This window comes from Hemibagrus wyckioides, linkage group LG29, assembly GCF_019097595.1.
Source record: "Hemibagrus wyckioides isolate EC202008001 linkage group LG29, SWU_Hwy_1.0, whole genome shotgun sequence".
NCBI lineage: Eukaryota > Metazoa > Chordata > Actinopteri > Siluriformes > Bagridae > Hemibagrus > Hemibagrus wyckioides.
In genome coordinates, this window is record NC_080738.1 from 5,239,837 (window position 1) to 5,264,836 (window position 25,000).

The window sequence follows — 25,000 nt, forward strand, 5'->3', positions numbered from 1 at the left end:
TGCAGAGGCAGAAATATTACATGTAAAGAAGTATCTCTCCCTCCTGTCTGTCTGTCTCCTGTCTCTCTCTCCCCTGTCTGTCTCTCTCCTGTCTCTCTCCCCCCTTCCTGTCTGACTCTCTCCTAGCTCTCTCCTTTCTATCTCTCTCCTTCCTATCTGTCTCTCTCTCCTATCGCTCTCCTTCCTGTCTGTCTCCCTCCTGTCTCTCTTCCCCTTCTGTCTGTCTCCCTCTTTCCTGTCTATCTTTCCCCCTCCTGTCTGTCTCCCTCCTGTTTGTCTCTCTCCTGTCTATCTCTCTCCCCCTGTCTGTCTCTCTCCTGTTTATCCCTCTCCCTCCTGTTTATCTCTCTCCCTCATGTCTGTCTCTCACCCTCCTGTCTATCTCTCTCCCTCATGTCTGTCTCTCTCCTGTCTATCTCTCTTCCTCCTGTCTGTCTCTTTTCTGTCTGTCTCTCTCCCTTCAATCTATCTCTCTCCCTCCTGTCTACCTCTCTCCTACCTGTCTGTCTCCCTCCAGGCTATCTGTCTTCTGTCTATCTCTCTCCCTCCTCGTTCTCTCCTGTCTATCACTCTCTCCTGTCTATATCACTCTTTCCTATCTCTCTCTCTCTCTCTCTCCATACAGTCTAACAGATGGAACTGTAATGCTTTCTGCTCATGTCCTGGCGCCCACATGGACAAACTGACCCCTCTGCTGTGTTTGGTCACAGCACCAGATCGGTCAGGGTCAGACCTCGAGGAACTGGAAATGACTGACAAATGAACTATGATTAAATAAGTATTATAGTTTAACTTTTTTGGGTCTCCGTGGTTACGTAGCTCACACACACACACACACACACACACACACACACACACCCTCGAGTTCTGCTTTAATTGCTGCTTTTAAATCGAATTTATTGCTTCAATCAAGTGGTGAAAAGAGGGAAAGCTTCCTATACTTCTTTCTCTATCTCTATCTCTATCTTTCTCTTCTATCTCTCTCCCAAAACATTTAACCAGCAATCAGGATGTTCAAACCAGTTAAAACGATTCCTCCTTAATCATTCGGTACAGTTCCCCATTGAGGCTTACAGTAGAATAATGATATCTATAAATTAAACCATATTCACATTCAGTCTTAAAGAATAACCTCAACACAGCAATAATCAGGCGTAACATTATGACCAGTGAGAGGTGAAGTGAATAAGACTGATGATGATCTCCTCATCATGGCACCTGTTAGTGGGTGGGATACATCAGGCAGCGAATCAACATTTTGTCCTCAAAGTTGATGTGTTAGAAGCAGGAAAAGTGGACAAGCGTAAGGATTTGAGCGAAAAGGGACGACTGGATCAGAGCATCTCCAAAACTCTTGCAGCTCTTGTGGTGTGTTCCCGGTCTGCAGTGGTCAAAAGTATAGTGGAGTCCATGCCTCGACGGGTCAGGGCTGTTTTCGCAGCAAAAAGGGGAACCGACACAATATTAGGCAGGCAGTCATAATGTTATGCCTGATTGGTGTAATACTCCAATAATGAGCAGAGAGACGTAAGCATAGGATGGAGTTAGCATGTTACACCATGTTTGACCACAAGGGGGAGCTCATGTGAATGAGTAATGTAGTGTGAGGTTGTGCTAATGCTGCATGACCTCAGGAGCGCGAAACTGTTTTCGATGAAGCTAGCGGCGATCAGCCGTGTCGATGTGACGTCACTGAGGTTTTCCGAGGTACTGAAAGGAGTTTTCTTTTGACGGAGGTTGTTGATGTGATGGTTTCTGACTGAGCTCATCCGCTCGAAGCTACGCTACAGATATTCCCGAAAATTGAGACTCGGCTCCGATCGAGGACACGCAGCAGGTCTGCATGTATAATGGAGCACACAAAAGGCAGGAGGGAATGCTCCTAAATGAGTTTCGTTGAACAAACGCGCTCCTGAAATTGGCTCTGCATTTTTAATTTCGGATTTCAGGAAGTGGTGCGCTCACGGAAACTGATGAATTTTACATAAGAGGGGCTCTAATTAGAGAGAGTCAACATATGCAGATCAGTATCATGCTTTTTCTTTCCTCTGTCTTCAGTCTGAAAGCTGAGGCTGGAAAGTTTCAAACATGGGCAGCGTGTGTGTGTCTGTGTGTGTGTGTGTGTGTGTGTGTGGGGTGGCGATAATAAGTAAACAGCATTATGCCTCACTCACACTAACTAGATCTCTGAAACTAAAGGGAACTGACTCCCCCCGGGACGTGCTGCAGTCAGCAGATTCCCATCAGAAAGTCATTTCGCATCAGTAGCCATGTTTGATTTTATATAAAAAAAAATTTCCCAGCTGACGTTAAATTATACAGTTCCACTCCAAAGCAGCGGGTCACTGTATTCACTCACAGTCTTATTATCTCTTATTCCCTTCGGGGCTTTTTCCGCTGAAGCCGGCAAAATAGTCATTTCCGACAAACTCCTAGCGAAGAACATGATTACGTGGCCTTGATTTATTTATGTATTTAATTAATTAATTTTTTAGAAAGATTCATGTATGAAGCTCATTAGATAGTCAGAAATAAAATCACCAGACTGTGGAGTATTAAAATAATTATTGGGAAGAAGAGTAGATTTATGAGGACACTGAGGTTAGTGGATAGAGCTGAAATGATTATTGTTTTTTACACTGAGCATTATGAGAGTGTGTGTGAGTGTGTGTGTGTGTGAGTGTATGTGTGTGGGGGTGGGGGTTATAAATCTTCCAGCTCCCTCTTTCAGTATTGGTTAAATGTAATGAAGTGTTATACAACAACTATAAAAGATATTACCGTGTGTGTGTGTAGGGGTTCCAGGGAAGAGGAACGAGCTGTATTATGAGTGTTGTAAAGAGCCGTACCCGGACGTGACCTACACGGTGACCATCAGGAGACGGACGCTGTACTACGGACTCAACCTGCTCATTCCCTGCGTCCTCATCTCAGGCCTGGCGCTGCTGGTCTTCCTGCTGCCTGCTGACTCTGGAGAGAAGATCTCACTGGGTAACACACACACACACACACACGCAGGCTGACCTGAACATAAACAACAGTGAAGCTGACCCGCTATGCAGAAATCAATGGATATGGAAGGTGAAGCTTCTCTGGAGCTGCTCTGAAGAAAGCCCTGTGATCAGGAAATTGTAAAGGTCGTATATAATACAATGTTATATTAAACATAATGAACTGATTTCCTCTTCCTGTGTTTTTTCCTTCGTCAGGCATCACCGTGCTTCTGTCACTCACCGTCTTCATGCTGCTGGTGGCGGAGATCATGCCCGCCACCTCCGACTCCGTCCCCCTCATAGGCACGGCTTATTACCTATTATTAATCACTTATTAACACTCATAAAGCCTGTCATTTAACTAAACAGATCATTAATGAGGAAGAGTTTATCTTTTAAAGATTCAAATTTTTAATTATATATCGATTAAAATTCAATTAACGTAAACATCTTCACCGTCTCATATTATTACACCTTTAATTACCTAGTTATTACATATGTAATATGTCCTAGGTTTTTTAGGGTACCTCAAAGATCAATTTATTTTCTATTTTTTAACAGCAGTGTTCTGACTGTGTTGCAGCTCAGTACTTTGCGAGTACGATGATGATCGTGGGCTTGTCCGTCGTCGTCACCGTCCTCGTCCTGCAGTTCCACCATCACGATCCCCACGGGGGCAAAATGCCAAAATGGGTGAGGGCAAGAAGACTTAAAGCAGCACTAAACACACACTAATCCTCCCAGTACACAGCACTAAACACACACTAATCCTCCCAGTACACAGCACTAAACACACACTAATCCTCCCAGTACACAGCACTAAACACACACTAATCCTCCCAGTACACAGCACTAAACACACACTAATCCTCCCAGTACACAGCACTAAACACACACTAATCCTCCCAGTATACCTTCCTCCTCTTGCTCAGGTGCGAGTGATCCTGCTCCAGTGGTGCGCTTGGTTCCTGCGCATGAAGAAGCCAGGTGATGAGCGTAAGTCCGCCTACAGCTACTCCAGCGCCAGTACCAGCAGCCTGCAGATGGGCAGTGTGCCCGGTCAGATGGGCACCAACGGCCACACCAACCTCTACTTTGGCTTCCACTCGCCAGACAGCACGTGCTGTCCCAATAGCAGCGACTCGGGCGTGTCATGCGGAGTTTCCTGCGGCGGCGGGCATCGCGAGGCAGCCTCGGCGCTATCGGGCGAGCAGCGAGAGCTGCAGAGGCTCCTGGTGGAGGTGTCATACTTGGCACAGCGTTTCCGGGCGCAGGACGACGCCGAGGCGGTGCGAAGCGAGTGGAAGTTCGCGGCGGCCGTCGTGGATCGCCTCTGCCTCGTCGCCTTCTCGCTCTTCTCCATCGTGTGCACCTTCGCCATCCTCATGTCGGCGCCCAACTTCATCGAGGCCGTCTCCAAAGACTTCACATAATCGGCCCGCTTTTATCTTACACACTGAAATGAGAAAAAAACTGACCACTGCCCGCGTGTGAAATTCAGAGTACGTTGTGAGTCAGATTTCGTCTGAGTAACATGTTGATCTGTTGTTGTCACCATTGTATTTCTAGTCAAAGGTTTAAGAAAACAAACTGTTACCGTTTATAGAAATGCAATACGAGTCACTGGGATTCACTCCGAGTCGCCGGGAAAAAAGGTTTTTGTATAAATTCTGTTGAAATTGATATCAGATGTAATGAGGTATAATGAATCAAATCAAACCATTATAGATATTGAACAGTAAGCAGATCTCTGCCATAGCCTGTGTGAGTCAGAATGAGTGAGTGAGCAAGTGAATCAGAGTGATTCAGTTTAATTTGGTGTGTGTGTGAGTCAGAATGAGTGAGTGAGCAAGTGAATCAGAGTGATTCAGTTTAATTTGGTGTGTGTGTGTGAGTCAGAATGAGTGAGTGAGCAAGTGAATCAGAGTGATTCAGTTTAATTTGGTGTGTGTGTGTGAGTCAGAAGTGAATCAGAGTGATTCAGTTTAATTTGGTGTGTGTGTGTGAGTCAGAATGAGTGAGTGAGCAAGTGAATCAGAGTGATTCAGTTTAATTTGGTGTGTGTGTGTGAGTGAACTGGAACTGATCAGAGTATGAATCAGCCTGAGTCAATTTGAACTAGTGTGAGTGTGAATCAGTGTGTTTGAATGGGTTGAGTATGAATCAGTGTGAGTCAGTTTGAATCAGTGCGAGTCAGTTTGAATCAGTGAGTTCGTATGAATTGGTGCGAGTATATAATGTGTATAACTGTATAATTTAAATTGTGAGTCAGTTTAAATCATCGTAGGTGTGAATCAGTTTGTGTCAGTGTGTGTGCGAATCAGTAGGCATCAGTGAGTGTATTGAACTGGACTGAGTATGAATCAGTGCGAGTCAGCTTGAATTAGTGTGAGTGAGAATCAGTGAGGTAGTATGAATTGGTGTGTGAATCAGACTGAGTTAGTTTGAGTCAAGGTGAGTGTGAATCAGTTTGAATCATGGAAGGTGTGAATCAGTAGGCATCACTGAGTGTATTGAACTGGTCTGAGTATGAATCAGTGTGAGTCAGTTTAAATCAGTGTAAGTGTGAATCAGTGAGTTAGTATGAACCAGTGTGTGTCTGAATCAGAATGAGTTAGTCTGAGTCAGGGTGAGTGTAAGTCAGTGAATCGGTTTGACTCATGGTAGGTGTGAATCAGTATGAATCGGCGAGTGTATTGAACCGGTCTGAGTATGAATCAGTGCGAGTCAGCTTGAATTAGTGTGAGTGAGAATCAGTGAGGTAGTATGAATTGGTGTGTGAATCAGACTGAGTTAGTTTGAGTCAAGGTGAGTGTGAATCAGTTTGAATCATGGAAGGTGTGAATCAGTAGGCATCACTGAGTGTATTGAACTGGTCTGAGTATGAATCAGTGTGAGTCAGTTTAAATCAGTGTAGGTGTGAATCAGTTTGAGTCAGTGTGTGTGTGAATCTGTATGAATCATTGAGTGTATTAAACTGATATGAGTATGAATCAGTGTGAGTCAGTTTGAATTAGTGTGAATGTGAATCAGTGAGTCAGTATGAATCGGTGTGTGAATTAGACTGAGTAAGTGTGAATCAGTGAATCAGTTCAAATCATGGTAGGTGTGAATCAGTTTGAGTCAGTGTGTGTGTGAATCTGTATGAATCATTGAGTGTATTAAACTGATATGAGTATGAATCAGTGTGAGTCAGTTTGAATTAGTGTGAATGTGAATCAGTGAGTCAGTATGAATCGGTGTGTGAATTAGACTGAGTAAGTGTGAATCAGTGAATCAGTTCAAATCATGGTAGGTGTGAATCAGTTTGAGTCAGTGTGTGTGTGTGAATCTGCATGAATCATTGAGTGTATTAAACTGATATGAGTATGAATCGGTGTGAGTCGGTCTGCATTTGTGTGAATGTGAATCAGTGAGTTAGTCTGAGTCAGGGTGAGTGTGAATCAGTGAATCGGTTTGAATCATGGTAGGTGTGAATCGGTGTGAGTCAGTTCGAGTTCATCCGGGAGTGAATCAGTGTGTCAATATTAATGTATATTAAAAAGTATTCGGTTGTTTTTGACAAATCTGTATAACGCTGGATATAAAAAGGTATTCGGAGTGTATTTTAACCCCTTTATTTTCTTCTCAAAGCCCTGACCCTGTCCGAGTTTCTAGTGGACGTTCACTCTAGGCTCTCTGCAGCACTCGTGTAGCGCTAGGTATTTAATGAGTGTCACATTAACACTGTGCTTTTACTAAATTACCTGCCATATCTTCTTTTTTGTTGTTGTTGTTGTTGCTTCTGTGTAAATATAAACATCTACTAACGGATCTCCCGAAAGCTTTGTCGTGGAAAAGTTACGGGTTCCTTTTCGATTTATTTTCATTAATGAACTCTTTATCATAGGCTACAGCTCGTGTAGCAGACTCACTGTTATGCCTTACTCCAGCATGACCATTACGATCTCGAGCACCAGGCCACTAGAAATATTCTCCGCGACGAGGAACATTCCAGAAAAATTGACCATTCCCACTTTCCACTGTCAAGACTGAAGAGATATTCTATACACGGGTGATGAGCGAGGGGGTTGAACGAATTAACTAAGACTTTCCGTCTAGCATCTACTGAAAAAACGCGATTCTATTAGATGTTTATTTGTGTGCTTGTTCTTATATCACTCTATTCCATTTGATTTATCGGCTTTTCCATCCTAGACTTTCTTTTCGAGTCCAAGATATACAAACGGCATTTCTTGCTGAACTAATGCTATATCTTTTGTCCCTCTGATCTATCTGTGCTCGAAAAGTGTAGCTCATTATATATATTTCTTTACCACGACAAATTGAGTCTTAAATCATTCTGACGGATGTGAGATCATCCCTGGAGCTCTCATGAATACGTAAATGTTTTTTATTATTATTATTATCCATATCAGACACACCAGAGTCACTTGGCTATTAATTACCTAATAAATGAGAAAAGGGAAAATCACCAGTCCCCACCTGAGCTCTCTCGTTTTTGTAGTTCATAGTATATCGTGTTGGTCACGTCTTTTCTTTCCTTTCCCACCGCTTCGGTGTGCACGTCTCACCGCCGTGGATAAGCAGCGACCTTACACCGCGACGTGAATAGATTCTGATCTGCTCTTTTTTAATGTGAAATGTACTTCTGTATACGTATAAAATAACAGCGCTGTGGTTGTGTCGTATGTCCTTTGTGTTTCTTTTTCCGTCCGGGATCTCTTTCTAACGTGTACAGGTTTTGTGCCAACTCCATGAACTAACAGCCATTTTATTACAATATATATACAGTATATAGATTTGGAAAAACAGAACCTATAAATAAAGATGTCAAAGATTTGCGTGAGTGCTGAAATGACGTGTTTTACTGAGAACATGAATTTTCACTTATATACAGTTCATTGCATGTTTGCCGTTGAGAGGAGAGTGACTATGGGAGAGGGAAGGGGAGTGTGCACGTGTCGCTCACTCGTTGAGTTGGCACAGCAGCGCTGAGGCTTTGGAGATCCAGTAATCGCTGGGCTTGCTGGACGGCAGCAGAACGGTCACCACAAAGTTAGTGGAGTGTCCTGAAAGAAAGGAAAAAAAAACAAAACAAGGCAGCGGTCAAGCCTTAACGTAGCTCATGTATAAACTTTACATACAACGATCAGGCATAACATTATGACCACTGAGAGGTGCCGTGAATAAGACTGATGATCTCCTCATCATGGCACCTGTTAGTGGGTGGGATATATTAGGCAGAAAGTCAACGTTTTGTCCTCAAAGTTGATGTGTTAGAAGCAGGAAAAATGGACAAGCGTAAGGATTTGAGCGAGTTTGACAAAGGGCCAAACTGTGATGGCTAGACCACTGGATCAGAGCATCTCCAAAACTGCAGCTCTTGTGGGGTGTTCCCGGTCTGCAGTGGTCAGTATCTATCAAAAGTGGTCCAAGGAAGGAACAGTGGTGAACCAGTGACAGGGTCATGGGCGGCCAAGGCTCACTGATGCATGTGGGGGGTGGTCATAATGTTATGCCTGGTCGGTGTATGTTCCGTATAACTGTTCATTTATGGTATATGTGATGATGTAGTTCATAGTTTGATTTAATTTCTTACAAATCATCCATTTTATTGATTAATCTAACTGGTGTTTCCTTAAAAAATGGACTTTTATGCTACATCACCTTGCACCTGGCAGCAATGATAAATAAATGAAACAAATAAAATTCCAGTTCTAACGGTTAAGATTTGATTTAGGTTTCTCTAGATCAGTGGTTCTCTAATTGGGGTCCATGATTTTTTTATTACAGTGATGGAAATAACAAATAACAATGTTGTTTTATTGAATCCTTACAATGGATTAGCTTGTTATATGAATTTACTCCGGACCTGAATACCCTTAAAAACAAGTCAGTGTGAGTCAGTTAAATTTGCATGAGTGTGAATCAGAGAGTCAGTTTGAATCAGGGTGAGTATGAATCAGTGTGAGTGTGAATCAGTGTGAGTATGAATCAGTTTGAGTCACTATGAATCAGGGTGAGTGTGAATCAGTGAGTCAGTTTGAATCAGGGTGAGTGTGAATCAGTGAGTCACTTTGAATCAGTGTGAGTGTGAATCAGTTTGAGTCAGTATGAATTAGGGTGAGTATGAATCAGTGAGTTAGTATGAATCAGGGTGAGTGTGAATCAGTGAGTCAGTTTGAATCAGGGTCAGTGTGAATCAGTGAGTCACTTTAAATCAGTTTAAGTGTAAATCAGTTTGAGTCAATATAAATCAGTGTGATTCGGTCTGAATCAGTGTGAGTGCCATTCAGGAATTTTCAGGCATAAATCTCTATGACTAATAAATAGAACAAATATTACTGTATACATAAAATAAGCATAATATTTGAATATTTTTTACATTTAAAGGGTCACTAGGTGTAAAGGATGAGGAACTCCTGATCTAGAGGATGTATATCGTCCTCCATCTCATTCACACAAAGAACACTGTGAGAAATTCCTGAGGATTTGAAGATACTGAAGTGATCAGTAATGATCTGAACTGAGCTGCTGGGAAACTCTATCTGAGAGTCTGAATACTTCTACATACTGATGAATATATCTAGTATAATAATTCTGTAATCTGAGGAGATGGACAGTACAGTGATGTTACCTGTAGTGGACAGAGTTCCTGCTCTGGCTGAGGTTTTATACAGCGGTGCGTGGTACAGTGATGGATCAGGTACGTAGTTCTTCTGAGGCTCAAACTGCACCACAGGTAGCGTGGGGTTCATCACCTGCGGCAGCGCATCCTCCATCACCATGTTCACGTCGTCCCAGCGACTCGAGTCCATGTACATCCCGTGCACTAACACGCCATCCTCAATGCTGGGGAGCTGCACACACACACACACACATACGAAAGCCATCTTGTGTTAGATATTAAAATAATAGTATTTTTATGATTAGCAATTGACTTCCAAGTCAGCATAATATCAACATAAATGTATTTTTAAAAATATTTGTAAAAGTACATATTAGTGTATAGTAATAAAGTAAAGGCATTAGGGCCATCAGGGTATGAGTATGAATCAGTTTGAGTCAGTATGAATCAGGGTGAGTATGAATCAACGTGAGTGTGAATCAGGGTGAGTATGAATCAGTGTGAGTGTGAATCAGGGTGAGTATGAATCAGTGTAAGTGTGAATCAGTGAGTCAGTTTGAATCAGGGTGAGTATGAATCAGTGTGGGTGTGAATAAGTGAGACAGTTTGAATCAGGGTGAGTATGAATCAGTGAGTCAGTTTGAATCAGGGTGAGTATGAATCAGTGTGAGTGTGAATCAGTGAGTCAGTTTGAATCAGGGTGGGTATGAATCAGTGTGAGTGTGAATCAGTGAGTCAGTTTGAATCAGGGTGGGTATGAATCAGTGTCAGTGTGAATCAGTGAGTCAGTTTGAATCAGGGTGAGTATGAATCAGTGTGGGTGTGAATAAGTGAGACAGTTTGAATCAGGGTGAGTATGAATCAGTGAGTCAGTTTGAATCAGGGTGAGTATGAATCAGTGTGAGTGTGAATCAGTGAGTCAGTTTGAATCAGGGTGAGTATGAATCAGTGTGAGTGTGAATCAGTGAGTCAGTTTGAATCAGGGTGGGTATGAATCAGTGTCAGTGTAAAACAGTTTGAGTGTGAATCAGTGTCTCAGTTTGAAGCAGGGAAAGTATGAATCAGTGTGAGTGTGAATCAGTTTGAATCAAAAGTACATATTAGTGTATAGTAAAAAAGTAAAGGAATTAGGGCCGTCTCCTGAACTCCAACCCTGAGCTGACCTTCTTGTCCTCTTCGAGTTCTGCGTCTGGTCCGAGGTTCTTCAGGGCTTCATTGATGACGGCCTGGTCTCGGTACGCCGGGATCACGTTGAAACGGAAGTTGAGCTCGTCGATGGGCAGGTTGTACTTCCGTGCGTGGTTCTGCAGCGTTCCTGTTGGATAGTAAAATGCGTGTAGTTAATCGTTTTGCAGAGAAAGAACACACACTCCTTTGACCTTTACAGTACCAACCTGTCAGAAAGCCCTGAGGGAAGAAGAACCCAGAGATCCAGAAAGACTTGGGCTGACCTCTGCTTATCCAGCTCTGCACACACATAGGATAGAATTTATTCCAGAAACACACATTAGCTGTTTTCACACACAAAAACACGTGAACGGGTGTGTAGTATTTAGCTGGATACCATGAGACCATATAATGTACATGGACATTTCATCACAGTTGAGTACATCAGTTAAATTGATCAGAAAAACACCAAGCATTTATATTAAATACACTATATTACCAAAAGTATTGGGACACGACTCCAAATCATTGAGTTCAGGTGTCGTGTTTCAAGGGTTCAACTCGGCCCCTTAGTTCCAGTGAAAGGAACTCTTAATGCTTCAGCTTCATACCAAGACATTTGGGACAATTTCATGCTCTTTGTGGGAACAGTTTGGGGATGACCCCTTCCAACATGACTGCAAACCAGTGACCAAAGCAAGGTCCATAAAGACATGGATGAGGGAGTTTGGTGTGGAGGAACTTCACAGAGTCCTGACCTCAGCCTTATAGAGCATCTTTAGGATGAATTAGAGTGGAGACTGTGAGCCAGGCCAAAAGTTTTTGGACGTCTGCCTTTCCATTCACATGAAGGTAATATGGAGTTGTCCCGCTCTTTGTAGCTATAACAGCTTCGACTCTTCTGGGAAGGCTTTCCACAAGGTTTATGGGAATTTTTGACCATTCCTCTAGAAGCGCATTTGTGAGGTCAGGCACTGATGTTGGACGAGAAGGTCTGCCTCACAGTCTCCGCTCTAATTTTCAAGCAAAACACAAAAACCTTTCATTTTTTCATTACTCGTGATTCACCCACTGATGCGTCCATGACGTTTGTGTTCAAGACAAGAGCATTAATTAGTCTGTATGGTAGATCATTTCTAAAAGCATTGGGACATTAACGATCCTGATTGTTTTTTACACTCCTGTGTTCCTACAGTGTGTGTAAAACGACCTCCATCAGGACAGACGGACATCAGAAATAAAGCCTGAGGTTTCCTCTATCAGGCGACAATTGCTTCTGCTTCATCTCCCATGTAGGACAGGAAAGAGATCTGACTTGTGAACTAGAGCAGACGGCTGCAGGTTATTAAACCCTCAGAGCGCTGGAGCCGTTTCGTCCTTGAGCACAACTTTCTGTCCGTAACCTCTTTTTTTTTTTGCTTTAAAATAACTTGTGATGACAAGAGACTTAAAGGGAATGTAAACTTGAAATAACTTTGTATTACGTCTATGAAGGCGGTGCGCAGTGCCAGGTCTCGGACCCAGCTGCCCAGAGGCTTCAGGGACGGGTAGGCGGCGCTGGCCCAGTGCTCAGGCACCTGGTTGTTCAGGAAGCTGTTGTAAATCCGCTCCATCTCCTCAGACATCACCACCAAACCAGCTATGGCCTTCTGCAGGGTGCACAGGGAAGTCTACACACACACACACACACCTCAGTTTACACAAATATCCAAATCTTTATGTAGGTCAGAGATTCTCTCTCTCAGTCTGGAGGGATTCCTGTTCGGAAATTTCAGGATGGAATCAGGTGTGTGAGAAATACAGATCTGGGTCATGTTCAGACTGAGCACTGACTTACTTATTCTTACTGAGTCATGGATTCATTCACAGTTATTATCATTATAAATCTTTTTTAATAAAGCCATGGGTGTGTTAATTTAGAGTGTTAATAAAAATGATTGGTTCATTGTGTGAAACAGTTGCTGTAGTGACACTGAACACACCTTCGAGTTCACAGCGTTTCAGTGAAACTCACCCGTAACACACGCAGCAGGACGTTGAAACGGTCCACTTCCTGTCCCAGCACGGTGGTCAGAGAGTTCGCTCGGCCGTTAGAGTCTCGAACAAACAGGGTTTCTGATGCGCTGTCCATGTTGAGCTTATCTATACACACACACGCGCACACACACACACACATACACACATGTGCACACACACCTTTTCACACTTCTGGTTGTGATTTGACTTTGTAGAGCAGTATAATTATGGTGTAGTTTATGGTGGATGGTGTAGTTTATGGTGGATGGTGTACATTATGGTGAATGGTGTATTTTATGGTGGATGGTGTAGGTTATGGTGAATGGTGTACATTATGGTGGATGGTGTAGTTTATGGTGGATGGTGTAGGTTATGGCGGATGGTGTAGTTTATGGTGGATGGTGTAGGTTATGGCGGATGGTGCAGTTTATGGTGGATGGTGTAGTTTATGGTAGATGGTGTAGGTTATGGTGGATGGTGTAGTTTATGGTGAATGGTGTATTTTATGGTGGATGGTGTAGTTTATGGTGGATGGTGTACATTATGGTGAATGGTGTATTTTATGGTGGATGGTGTAGGTTATGGTGAATGGTGTACATTATGGTGGATGGTGTAGTTTATGGTGGATGGTGTAGTTTATGGTGAATGGTGTAGTTTATGGTGGATGGTGTAGTTTATGGTGAATGGTGTATATTATGGTGAATAGTGTAGTTTATGGTGGATGGTGTAGGTTATGGTGGATGGTGTACGTTATGGTGGATGGTGTAGTTTATGGTGAATGGTGTAGTTTATGGTGAATGGTGTAGTTTATGGTGAATGGTGTACATTATGGCGGATGGTGTAGGTTATGGTGGATGGTGTATTTTATGGTGGATGGTGTAGTTTATGGTGAATGGTGTAGTTTATGGTGAATGGTGTACATTATGGCGGATGGTGTAGGTTATGGTGGATGGTGTAGTTTATGGTGAATGGTGTATTTTATGGTGGATGGTGTAGGTTATGGTGAATGGTGTACATTATGGTGGATGGTGTAGGTTATGGTGGATGGTGTAGTTTATGGTGGATGGTGTAGTTTATGGTGAATGGTGTAGTTTATGGTGGATGGTGTAGTTTATGGTGAATGGTGTAGTTTATGGTGAATGGTGTAGTTTATGGTGGATGGTGTAGTTTATGGTGAATGGTGTATTTTATGGTGGATGGTGTAGGTTATGGTGAATGGTGTAGTTTATGGTGGATGGTGTAGTTTATGGTGGATGGTGTAGGTTATGCTGAATGGTGTAGTTTATGGTGGATGGTGTAGGTTATGGTGGATGGTGTAGGTTATGCTGGATGGTGTAGTTTATGGTGGATGGTGTAGGTTATGGTGGATGGTGTAGTTTATGGTGGATGGTGTAGGTTATGCTGGATGGTGTAGTTTATGGTGGATGGTGTAGGTTATGGTGGATGGTGTAGGTTATGCTGGATGGTGTAGGTTATGCTGGATGGTGTAGTTTATGGTGGATGGTGTAGGTTATGGTGGATGGTGTAGGTTATGCTGGATGGTGTAGTTTATGGTGGATGGTGTAGGTTATGGTGGATGGTGTAGGTTATGGTGAATGGTGTAGGTTATGGTGGATGGTGTAGGTTATGGTGAATGGTGTAGTTTATGGTGGATGGTGTAGTTTATGGTGGATGGTGTAGGTTATGCTGGATGGTGTAGTTTATGGTGGATGGTGTAGTTTATGGTGGATGGTGTAGGTTATGGTGGATGGTGTAGTTTATGGTGGATGGTGTAGGTTATGGTGGATGGTGTAGTTTATGGTGGATGGTGTAGTTTATGGTGGATGGTGTAGGTTATGCTGAATGGTGTAGTTTATGGTGGATGGTGTAGGTTATGGTGGATGGTGTAGGTTATGGTGGATGGTGTAGTTTATGGCGGATGGTGTAGGTTATGGTGGATGGTGTAGTTTATGGTGAATGGTGTATTTTATGGTGGATGGTGTAGTTTATGGTGGATGGTGTACATTATGGTGAATGGTGTATTTTATGGTGGATGGTGTAGGTTATGGTGAATGGTGTACATTATGGTGGATGGTGTAGGTTATGGTGGATGGTGTAGTTTATGGTGGATGGTGTAGTTTATGGTGAATGGTGTAGTTTATGGTGGATGGTGTAGTTTATGGTGAATGGTGTAGTTTATGGTGAATGGTGTAGTTTATGGTGGATGGTGTAGTTTATGGTGAATGGTGTATTTTATGGTGAATGGTGTAGTTTATGGTGGATGGTGTAGGTTATGGTGGATGGTGTAGTTTATGGTGGATGGTGTAGGTTATGGTGGATGGTGTAGTTTATGGTGAATGGTGTAGTTTATGGTGGATGGTGTAGGTTATGGTGAATGGTGTAGTTTATGGTGGATGGTGTAGGTTATGGTGAATGGTGTAGTTTATGGTGGATGGTGTAGTTTATGGTGGATGGTGTAGGTTATGGTGAATGGTGTAGTTTATGGTGGATGGTGTAGTTTATGGTGGATGGTGTAGGTTATGCTGAATGGTGTAGTTTATGGTGGATGGTGTAGGTTATGGTGGATGGTGTAGGTTATGCTGGATGGTGTAGTTTATGGTGGATGGTGTAGGTTATGGTGGATGGTGTAGGTTATGCTGGATGGTGTAGTTTATGGTGGATGGTGTAGTTTATGGTGGATGGTGTAGGTTATGCTGAATGGTGTAGTTTATGGTGGATGGTGTAGGTTATGGTGGATGGTGTAGGTTATGGTGGATGGTGTAGGTTATGGTGAATGGTGTAGTTTATGGTGGATGGTGTAGTTTATGGTGGATGGTGTAGGTTATGCTGAATGGTGTAGTTTATGGTGGATGGTGTAGGTTATGGTGGATGGTGTAGGTTATGCTGGATGGTGTAGTTTATGGTGGATGGTGTAGGTTATGGTGGATGGTGTAGGTTATGGTGAATGGTGTAGGTTATGGTGAATGGTGTAGGTTATGGTGAATGGTGTAGTTTATGGTGGATGGTGTAGTTTATGGTGGATGGTGTAGGTTATGCTGGATGGTGTAGTTTATGGTGGATGGTGTAGGTTATGGTGGATGGTGTAGTTTATGGTGGATGGTGTAGGTTATGGTGGATGGTGTAGGTTATGCTGGATGGTGTAGTTTATGGTGGATGGTGTAGGTTATGGTGGATGGTGTAGGTTATGGTGAATGGTGTAGGTTATGGTGAATGGTGTAGTTTATGGTGGATGGTGTAGGTTATGGTGAATGGTGTAGTTTATGGTGGATGGTGTAGTTTATGGTGGATGGTGTAGTTTATGGTGGATGGTGTAGTTTATGGTGGATGGTGTAGGTTATGGTGGATGGTGTAGGTTATGGTGGATGGTGTAGGTTATGGTGAATGGTGTAGTTTATGGTGAATGGTGTAGTTTATGGTGGATGGTGTAGGTTATGCTGAATGGTGTAGTTTATGGTGGATGGTGTAGGTTATGGTGGATGGTGTAGGTTATGGTGGATGGTGTAGTTTATGGTGGATGGTGTAGGTTATGCTGAATGGTGTAGTTTATGGTGGATGGTGTAGGTTATGGTGGATGGTGTAGGTTATGGTGGATGGTGTAGTTTATGGTGGATGGTGTACATTATGGTGGATGGTGTAGGTTATGGTGGATGGTGTAGTTTATGGTGAATGGTGTATTTTATGGTGGATGGTGCACATTATGGTGGATGGTGTAGTTTATGGTGAATGGTGTATTTTATGGTGGATGGTGTACATTATGGTGGATGGTGTAGGTTATGGTGGATGGTGTAGTTTATGGTGGATGGTGTAGGTTATGGTGGATGGTGTAGTTTATGGTGGATGGTGTAGGTTATGGTGGATGGTGTAGTTTATGGTGGATGGTGTAGGTTATGGTGAATGGTGTAGTTTATGGTGGATGGTGTAGTTTATGGTGGATGGTGTAGGTTATGCTGAATGGTGTAGTTTATGGTGGATGGTGTAGGTTATGCTGAATGGTGTAGGTTATGCTGAATGGTGTAGTTTATGGTGGATGGTGTAGGTTATGCTGAATGGTGTAGGTTATGCTGGATGGTGTAGGTTATGCTGGATGGTGTAGGTTATGCTGGATGGTATAGTTTATGGTGGATGGTGTACATTATGGTGGATGGTGTAGGTTATGGTGGATGGTGTAGGTTATGGTGAATGGTGTAGTTTATGGTGGATGGTGTAGTTTATGGTGGATGGTGTAGGTTATGCTGAATGGTGTAGTTTATGGTGGATGGTGTAGGTTATGCTGAATGGTGTAGGTTATGCTGGATGGTGTAGGTTATGCTGGATGGTATAGTTTATGGTGGATGGTGTACATTATGGTGGATGGTGTAGGTTATGGTGGATGGTGTAGTTTATGGTGAATGGTGTATTTTATGGTGGATGGTGCACATTATGGTGGATGGTGTAGTTTATGGTGAATGGTGTATTTTATGGTGGATGGTGTAGGTTATGGTGGATGGTGTAGGTTATGGTGAATGGTGTAGGTTATGGTGAATGGTGTAGTTTATGGTGGATGGTGTAGTTTATGGTGAATGGTGTAGTTTATGGTGGATGGTGTAGTTTATGGTGGATGGTGTAGGTTATGCTGGATGGTGTAGTTTATGGTGGATGGTGTAGTTTATGGTGGATGGTGTAGGTTATGGTGGATGGTGTAGTTTATGGTGGATGGTGTAGGTTATGGTGAATGGTGTAGTTTATGGTGAATGGTGTAGTTTATGGTGGATGGTGTAGTTTATGGTGGATGGTGTAGGTTATGCTGAATGGTGTAGTTTATGGTGGATGGTGTAGGTTATGGTGGATGGTGTAGGTTATGGTGGATGGTGTAGTTTATGGTGGATGGTGTAGGTTATGCTGAATGGTGTAGTTTATGGTGGATGGTGTAGGTTATGGTGGATGGTGTAGGTTATGGTGGATGGTGTAGTTTATGGTGGATGGTGTAGGTTATGCTGGATGGTGTAGGTTATGCTGGATGGTATAGTTTATGGTGGATGGTGTACATTATGGTGGATGGTGTAGGTTATGGTGGATGGTGTAGTTTATGGTGAATGGTGTAGGTTATGGTGGATGGTGTAGTTTATGGTGAATGGTGTATTTTATGGTGGATGGTGCACATTATGGTGGATGGTGTAGTTTATGGTGAATGGTGTATTTTATGGTGGATGGTGTACATTATGGTGGATGGTGTAGGTTATGGTGGATGGTGTAGGTTATGGTAGATGGTGTAGGTTATGCTGGATGGTGTAGGTTATGGTGGATGGTGTAGGTTATGGTGGATGGTGTAGTTTATGGTGGATGGTGTAGGTTATGGTGAATGGTGTAGTTTATGGTGGATGGTGTAGTTTATGGTGGATGGTGTAGGTTATGCTGAATGGTGTAGTTTATGGTGGATGGTGTAGGTTATGCTGAATGGTGTAGTTTATGGTGGATGGTGTAGGTTATGCTGAATGGTCTAGTTTATGGTGGATGGTGTAGGTTATGCTGAATGGTGTAGTTTATGGCGGATGGTGTAGGTTATGGTGGATGGTGTAGTTTATGGTGAATGGTGTATTTTATGGTGGATGGTGTAGTTTATGGTGGATGGTGTACATTATGGTGAATGGTGTATTTTATGGTGGATGGTGTAGGTTATGGTGAATGGTGTACATTATGGTGGATGGTGTAGGTTATGGTGGATGGTGTAGTTTATGGTGGATGGTGTAGTTTATGGTGAATGGTGTAGTTTATGGTGGATGGTGTAGTTTATGGTGAATGGTGTAGTTTATGGTGAATGGTGTAGTTTATGGTGGATGGTGTAGTTTATGGTGAATGGTGTATTTTATGGTGAATGGTGTAGTTTATGGTGGATGGTGTAGGTTATGGTGGATGGTGTAGGTTATGGTGAATGGTGTACATTATGGTGGATGGTGTAGGTTATGGTGGATGGTGTAGTTTATGGTGGATGGTGTAGTTTATGGTGAATGGTGTAGTTTATGGTGGATGGTGTAGTTTATGGTGAATGGTGTAGTTTATGGTGAATGGTGTAGTTTATGGTGGATGGTGTAGTTTATGGTGAATGGTGTATTTTATGGTGAATGGTGTAGTTTATGGTGGATGGTGTAGGTTATGGTGGATGGTGTAGTTTATGGTGGATGGTGTAGGTTATGGTGGATGGTGTAGTTTATGGTGAATGGTGTAGTTTATGGTGGATGGTGTAGGTTATGGTGAATGGTGTAGTTTATGGTGGATGGTGTAGGTTATGGTGAATGGTGTAGTTTATGGTGGATGGTGTAGTTTATGGTGGATGGTGTAGGTTATGGTGAATGGTGTAGTTTATGGTGGATGGTGTAGTTTATGGTGGATGGTGTAGGTTATGCTGAATGGTGTAGTTTATGGTGGATGGTGTAGGTTATGGTGGATGGTGTAGGTTATGCTGGATGGTGTAGTTTATGGTGGATGGTGTAGGTTATGGTGGATGGTGTAGGTTATGCTGGATGGTGTAGTTTATGGTGGATGGTGTAGTTTATGGTGGATGGTGTAGGTTATGCTGAATGGTGTAGTTTATGGTGGATGGTGTAGGTTATGGTGGATGGTGTAGGTTATGGTGAATGGTGTAGTTTATGGTGGATGGTGTAGTTTATGGTGGATGGTGTAGGTTATGGTGAATGGTGTAGTTTATGGTGGATGGTGTAGGTTATGGTGGATGGTGTAGGTTATGCTGGATGGTGTAGTTTATGGTGGATGGTGTAGGTTATGGTGGATGGTGTAGGTTATGGTGAATGGTGTAGGTTATGGTGAATGGTGTAGTTTATGGTGGATGGTGTAGGTTATGGTGAATGGTGTAGTTTATGGTGGATGGTGTAGTTTATGGTGGATGGTGTAGGTTATGCTGGATGGTGTAGTTTATGGTGGATGGTGTAGGTTATGGTGGATGGTGTAGTTTATGGTGGATGGTGTAGGTTATGGTGGATGGTGTAGGTTATGCTGGATGGTGTAGTTTATGGTGGATGGTGTAGGTTATGGTGGATGGTGTAGGTTATGGTGAATGGTGTAGGTTATGGTGAATGGTGTAGTTTATGGTGGATGGTGTAGTTTATGGTGAATGGTGTAGTTTATGGTGGATGGTGTAGTTTATGGTGGATGGTGTAGGTTATGCTGGATGGTGTAGTTTATGGTGGATGGTGTAGTTTATGGTGGATGGTGTAGGTTATGGTGGATGGTGTAGTTTATGGTGGATGGTGTAGGTTATGGTGAATGGTGTAGTTTATGGTGAATGGTGTAGTTTATGGTGGATGGTGTAGTTTATGGTGGATGGTGTAGGTTATGCTGAATGGTGTAGTTTATGGTGGATGGTGTAGGTTATGGTGGATGGTGTAGGTTATGGTGGATGGTGTAGTTTATGGTGGATGGTGTAGGTTATGCTGAATGGTGTAGTTTATGGTGGATGGTGTAGGTTATGGTGGATGGTGTAGGTTATGGTGGATGGTGTAGTTTATGGTGGATGGTGTAGGTTATGCTGGATGGTGTAGGTTATGCTGGATGGTATAGTTTATGGTGGATGGTGTACATTATGGTGGATGGTGTAGGTTATGGTGGATGGTGTAGTTTATGGTGAATGGTGTATTTTATGGTGGATGGTGCACATTATGGTGGATGGTGTAGGTTATGGTGGATGGTGTAGGTTATGGTAGATGGTGTAGGTTATGCTGGATGGTGTAGGTTATGGTGGATGGTGTAGGTTATGGTGGATGGTGTAGTTTATGGTGGATGGTGTAGGTTATGGTGAATGGTGTAGTTTATGGTGGATGGTGTAGTTTATGGTGGATGGTGTAGGTTATGCTGAATGGTGTAGTTTATGGTGGATGGTGTAGGTTATGCTGAATGGTGTAGTTTATGGTGGATGGTGTAGGTTATGGTGGATGGTGTAGTTTATGGTGGATGGTGTAGTTTATGGTGGATGGTGTAGGTTATGGTGAATGGTGTAGTTTATGGTGGATGGTGTAGTTTATGGTGGATGGTGTAGGTTATGCTGAATGGTGTAGTTTATGGTGGATGGTGTAGGTTATGCTGAATGGTGTAGTTTATGGTGGATGGTGTAGGTTATGCTGAATGGTGTAGTTTATGGTGGATGGTGTAGGTTATGCTGAATGGTGTAGTTTATGGTGGATGGTGTAGGTTATGCTGAATGGTGTAGTTTATGGTGTATGGTGTAGGTTATGGTGGAATGTGTAATAAACACTCACCTGGAATCTTGTTGAGGATGGAGTCTGCGAGTTCATGCACCACCTCGTCATTACTCTTCCCTCCAGCAGCTGCTAAGGAGCGGGGCTGCACCTCCAGGATGGTGTTAATCAGAGTCACTGTCTCCTGCCTCTGTGTGAACAGACCAAACACACCAAACACATCAAAACAGACCAAACACACCAAACACACCAAACACATCAAACACATCAAACACATTAAATACATTAAAACAGACCAAACACACCAAACACATCAAACAGACCAAACACACCAAATAGACCAAACACATTAAATACATCAAACAGACCAAACAGACCAAACACATCAAACAGACCAAACACATCAAACAGACCAAACAGACCAAACACATCAAACAGACCAAACACACCAAACAGACCAAACACATTAAATACATCAAACAGACCAAACACACCAAACACATCAAACAGACCAAACACACCAAACAGACCAAACACATTAAATACATCAAACAGACCAAACACACCAAACACATCAAACAGACCAAACACATCAAACACACCAAACAGACCAAACACACCAAACAGACCAAACACATTAAATACATCAAACAGACCAAACACATCAAACACACCAAACACATCAAACAGACCAAACAGACCAAACACATTAAATACATCAAACAGACCAAACACACCAAACACATCAAACAGACCAAACACATCAAACAGACCAAACACATCAAACACACCAAACAGACCAAACACATTAAATACATCAAACAGACCAAACACATCAAACACACCAAACAGACCAAACACATTAAACAGACCAAACACATCAAACAGACCAAACAGACCAAACACATTAAATACATCAAACAGACCAAACACACCAAACACATCAAACAGACCAAACACACCAAACACATCAAACAGACCAAACACATCAAACAGACCAAACAGACCAAACACATCAAACACACCAAACAGACCAAACACACCAAATACATCAAACAGACCAAACACATTAAACAGACCAAACACATCAAACAGACCAAACAGACCAAACACATTAAATGCATCAAACAGACCAAACACATCAAACACACCAAACAGACCAAACACATCAAACAGACCAAACACACCAAACAGACCAAACAGACCAAACACATCAAACACACCAAACAGACCAAACACACCAAATACATCAAACAGACCAAACACATTAAACAGACCAAACACATCAAACACACCAAACAGACCAAACACACCAAATACATCAAACAGACCAAACACATTAAACAGACCAAACACATCAAACACACCAAACAGACCAAACACATTAAATACATCAAACAGACCAAACACATCAAACACACCAAACAGACCAAACACATCAAACAGACCAAACACATTAAATACATCAAACAGACCAAACACACCAAACACATTAAACAGACCAAACACATCAAACAGACCAAACACACCAAACACATCAAAAAGACCAAACACACCAAACACATCAAACAGACCAAACAGACCAAACACATTAAATAGACCAAACACACCAAACAGACCAAACACATTAAACACATCAAACAGACCAAACACACCAAACAGACCAAACACATTAAACACATCAAACAGACCAAACACACCAAACAGACCAAACACATTAAACACATCAAACACACCAAACACATCAAACAGACCAAACACATCAAACAGACCAAACACATTAAACACATCAAACAGACCAAACAGACCAAACACATTAAACACATCAAACAGACCAAACACACTAAACAGACCAAACACATTAAACACATCAAACAGACCAAACACACCAAACAGACCAAATACATCAAACAGACCAAACATATTAAATACATCAAACAGACCAAACACACCAAACACTCCAAACACACCAAACACATTAAACACATCAAACAGACCAAACACATTAAACACATCAAACAGACCAAACAGACCAAACACATTAAACACATTAAACACATCAAACAGACCAAACACATTAAACACATCAAACACACCAAACACTCCAAACACTCCAAACACACCAAACACATTAAACACATTAAACACATTAAACACATCAAACAGACCAAACAGACCAAACACATTAAACACATCAAACACACTAAACAGACCAAACACATTAAACACATCAAACAGACCAAACACACCAAACACATTAAACACATCAAACACACTAAACAGACCAAACACATTAAACACATCAAACATATCAAACAGACTAAACACACCAAATAGACCAAACACATCAAACAGACCAAACACACCAAACAGACCAAACACCAAAGTTGTGTTAGTGTGTGTGTGTGTGTAACAGTGTGTTGTGTTAGTGTGTGAGTGTAACAGTGTGTTGTGTTAGTGTGTTAGTGTGTAACAGTGTGTTGTGTTAGTGTGTGAGTGTGTAACAGTGTGTTGTGTTAGTGTGTGTTACAGTGTGTTGTGTTAGTGTGTGAGTGTGTAACAGTGTGTTGTGTTAGTGTGTGAGTGTGTAACAGTGTGTTGTGTTAGTGTGTGTTACAGTGTGTTGTGTTAGTGTGTGAGTGTGTAACAGTGTGTTGTGTTAGTGTGTGAGTGTGTAACAGTGTGTTGTGTTAGTGTGTGAGTGTGTAACAGTGTGTTGTGTTAGTGTGTGTGTGTGTTACAGTGTGTTGTGTTAGTGTGTTACAGTGTGTTGTGTTAGTGTGTGTGTGTTACAGTGTGTTGTGTTAGTGTGTAACAGTGTGTTGTGTTAGTGTGTGTGTGTTACAGTGTGTTGTGTTAGTGTGTGTGTTAGTGTGTGTAACAGTGTGTTGTGTTAGTGTGTGTGTGTGTTACAGTGTGTTGTGTTAGTGTGTGTGTGTTTGTGTGTAACAGTGTGTTGTGTTAGTGTGTGTAACAGTGTGTTAGTGTGTGTGTGTGTGTGTGTGTAACAGTGTGTTGTGTTAGTGTGTGTGTGTAACAGTGTGTTAGTGTGTGTGTGTAACAGTGTGTTGTGTTAGTGTGTGTGTGTGTGTAACAGTGTGGTTTGTTAGTGTGTGTGTGTGTAACAGTGTGTTGTGTTAGTGTGTGTGTAACAGTGTGTTGTGTTAGTGTGTGTGTGTAACAGTGTGTTAGTGTGTGTGTGTGTGTGTAACAGTGTGTTGTGTTAGTGTGTGTGTGTGTGTGTGTGTAACAGTGTGGTATGTTAGTGTGTGTGTGTGTAACAGTGTGTTGTGTTAGTGTGTGTGTGTGTGTGTGTGTTACAGTGTGTTTGTACCTGGAAAGCCAGGTTAGCGTTCTCATGCATGCCGAAGATCTCGGGATCGTCGATGATGGGCAGGTTCTCGATGTAGCTGTGGTACTCACTCAGGCTGTCAGACTCGGGAGCGGAGTAGATCCCTACACACCAGAGATCAGATATTTCTATTCTATATTAATTCTATGATTTTTTTATATGTTCTCATGTATTAAATTAAATGGCAATAGGCAATAAATTAATAGGCAATAATCAGAGTACATTAATATATTATGTGCCTTCAGGGGAGGGTGCAAATATAATCAGAGTTCTTTTTTTAATGATCTTAGTTGCATGTGTGTGTGTGTGCGTGTGTGTGTGTGTGTGTGTGTGTACCTGACGCTGAGTACTTGTATCCCTCCTTCAGAGTCTCGGGTGAGAAGAAGCGCTTGAGAATGGTGCGCAAACAGCGCTGATCCCAAGCGTCTGTTACTCTTCCTCCATATGTAATTTCTCCTACACACACACACACACACACACACATACACACACACACACACAATGTTGTGGCATCAGTATCAGTAGCGGTCACCTTTCCAGTGATTAATAAGACATTAATGTCTCAGAGGGAAAAATTTAAGCTCTAAACCTAAACCTGCAATTACACACTAATCCCCTTAACACACTCCGTCTCTGGAGAGAAACACGCAATCAG

The 25,000-nt window shown here is 42.3% G+C and overlaps 2 protein-coding genes across 5 annotated transcripts in view; one reads left to right on the forward strand and one right to left on the reverse strand.

Moving 5' to 3' along the window:
- Positions 1 to 7,835, forward strand: part of chrna8 (cholinergic receptor, nicotinic, alpha 8) — a 56,400-nt gene extending 48,565 nt beyond the window's left edge. For all 3 annotated transcript variants that reach the window (XM_058384449.1, XM_058384451.1, XM_058384450.1), the window contains 4 exons: positions 2,797 to 2,991; positions 3,210 to 3,296; positions 3,577 to 3,686; positions 3,926 to 7,835. In XM_058384449.1, coding sequence (XP_058240432.1) covers positions 2,797 to 2,991; positions 3,210 to 3,296; positions 3,577 to 3,686; positions 3,926 to 4,426 — 893 coding nt within the window. In that variant the 3' untranslated portion in view covers positions 4,427 to 7,835. The remainder of the gene's footprint in view (positions 1 to 2,796; positions 2,992 to 3,209; positions 3,297 to 3,576; positions 3,687 to 3,925) is intronic.
- Positions 7,836 to 7,850: 15 nt separating this feature from the next.
- The window catches only part of dnah6 (dynein, axonemal, heavy chain 6), a 63,755-nt gene continuing 46,605 nt past the window's right edge, over positions 7,851 to 25,000 (reverse strand). For both annotated transcript variants that reach the window (XM_058384445.1, XM_058384446.1), the window contains exons 72-80: positions 24,682 to 24,801; positions 24,328 to 24,449; positions 21,054 to 21,183; positions 12,806 to 12,933; positions 12,276 to 12,461; positions 11,019 to 11,091; positions 10,788 to 10,939; positions 9,634 to 9,856; positions 7,851 to 8,065 (exon numbers count right to left, since the gene is read on the reverse strand). In XM_058384445.1, the coding sequence (XP_058240428.1) occupies positions 7,962 to 8,065; positions 9,634 to 9,856; positions 10,788 to 10,939; positions 11,019 to 11,091; positions 12,276 to 12,461; positions 12,806 to 12,933; positions 21,054 to 21,183; positions 24,328 to 24,449; positions 24,682 to 24,801 (1,238 nt within the window). In that variant the 3' untranslated portion in view covers positions 7,851 to 7,961. The remainder of the gene's footprint in view (positions 8,066 to 9,633; positions 9,857 to 10,787; positions 10,940 to 11,018; positions 11,092 to 12,275; positions 12,462 to 12,805; positions 12,934 to 21,053; positions 21,184 to 24,327; positions 24,450 to 24,681; positions 24,802 to 25,000) is intronic.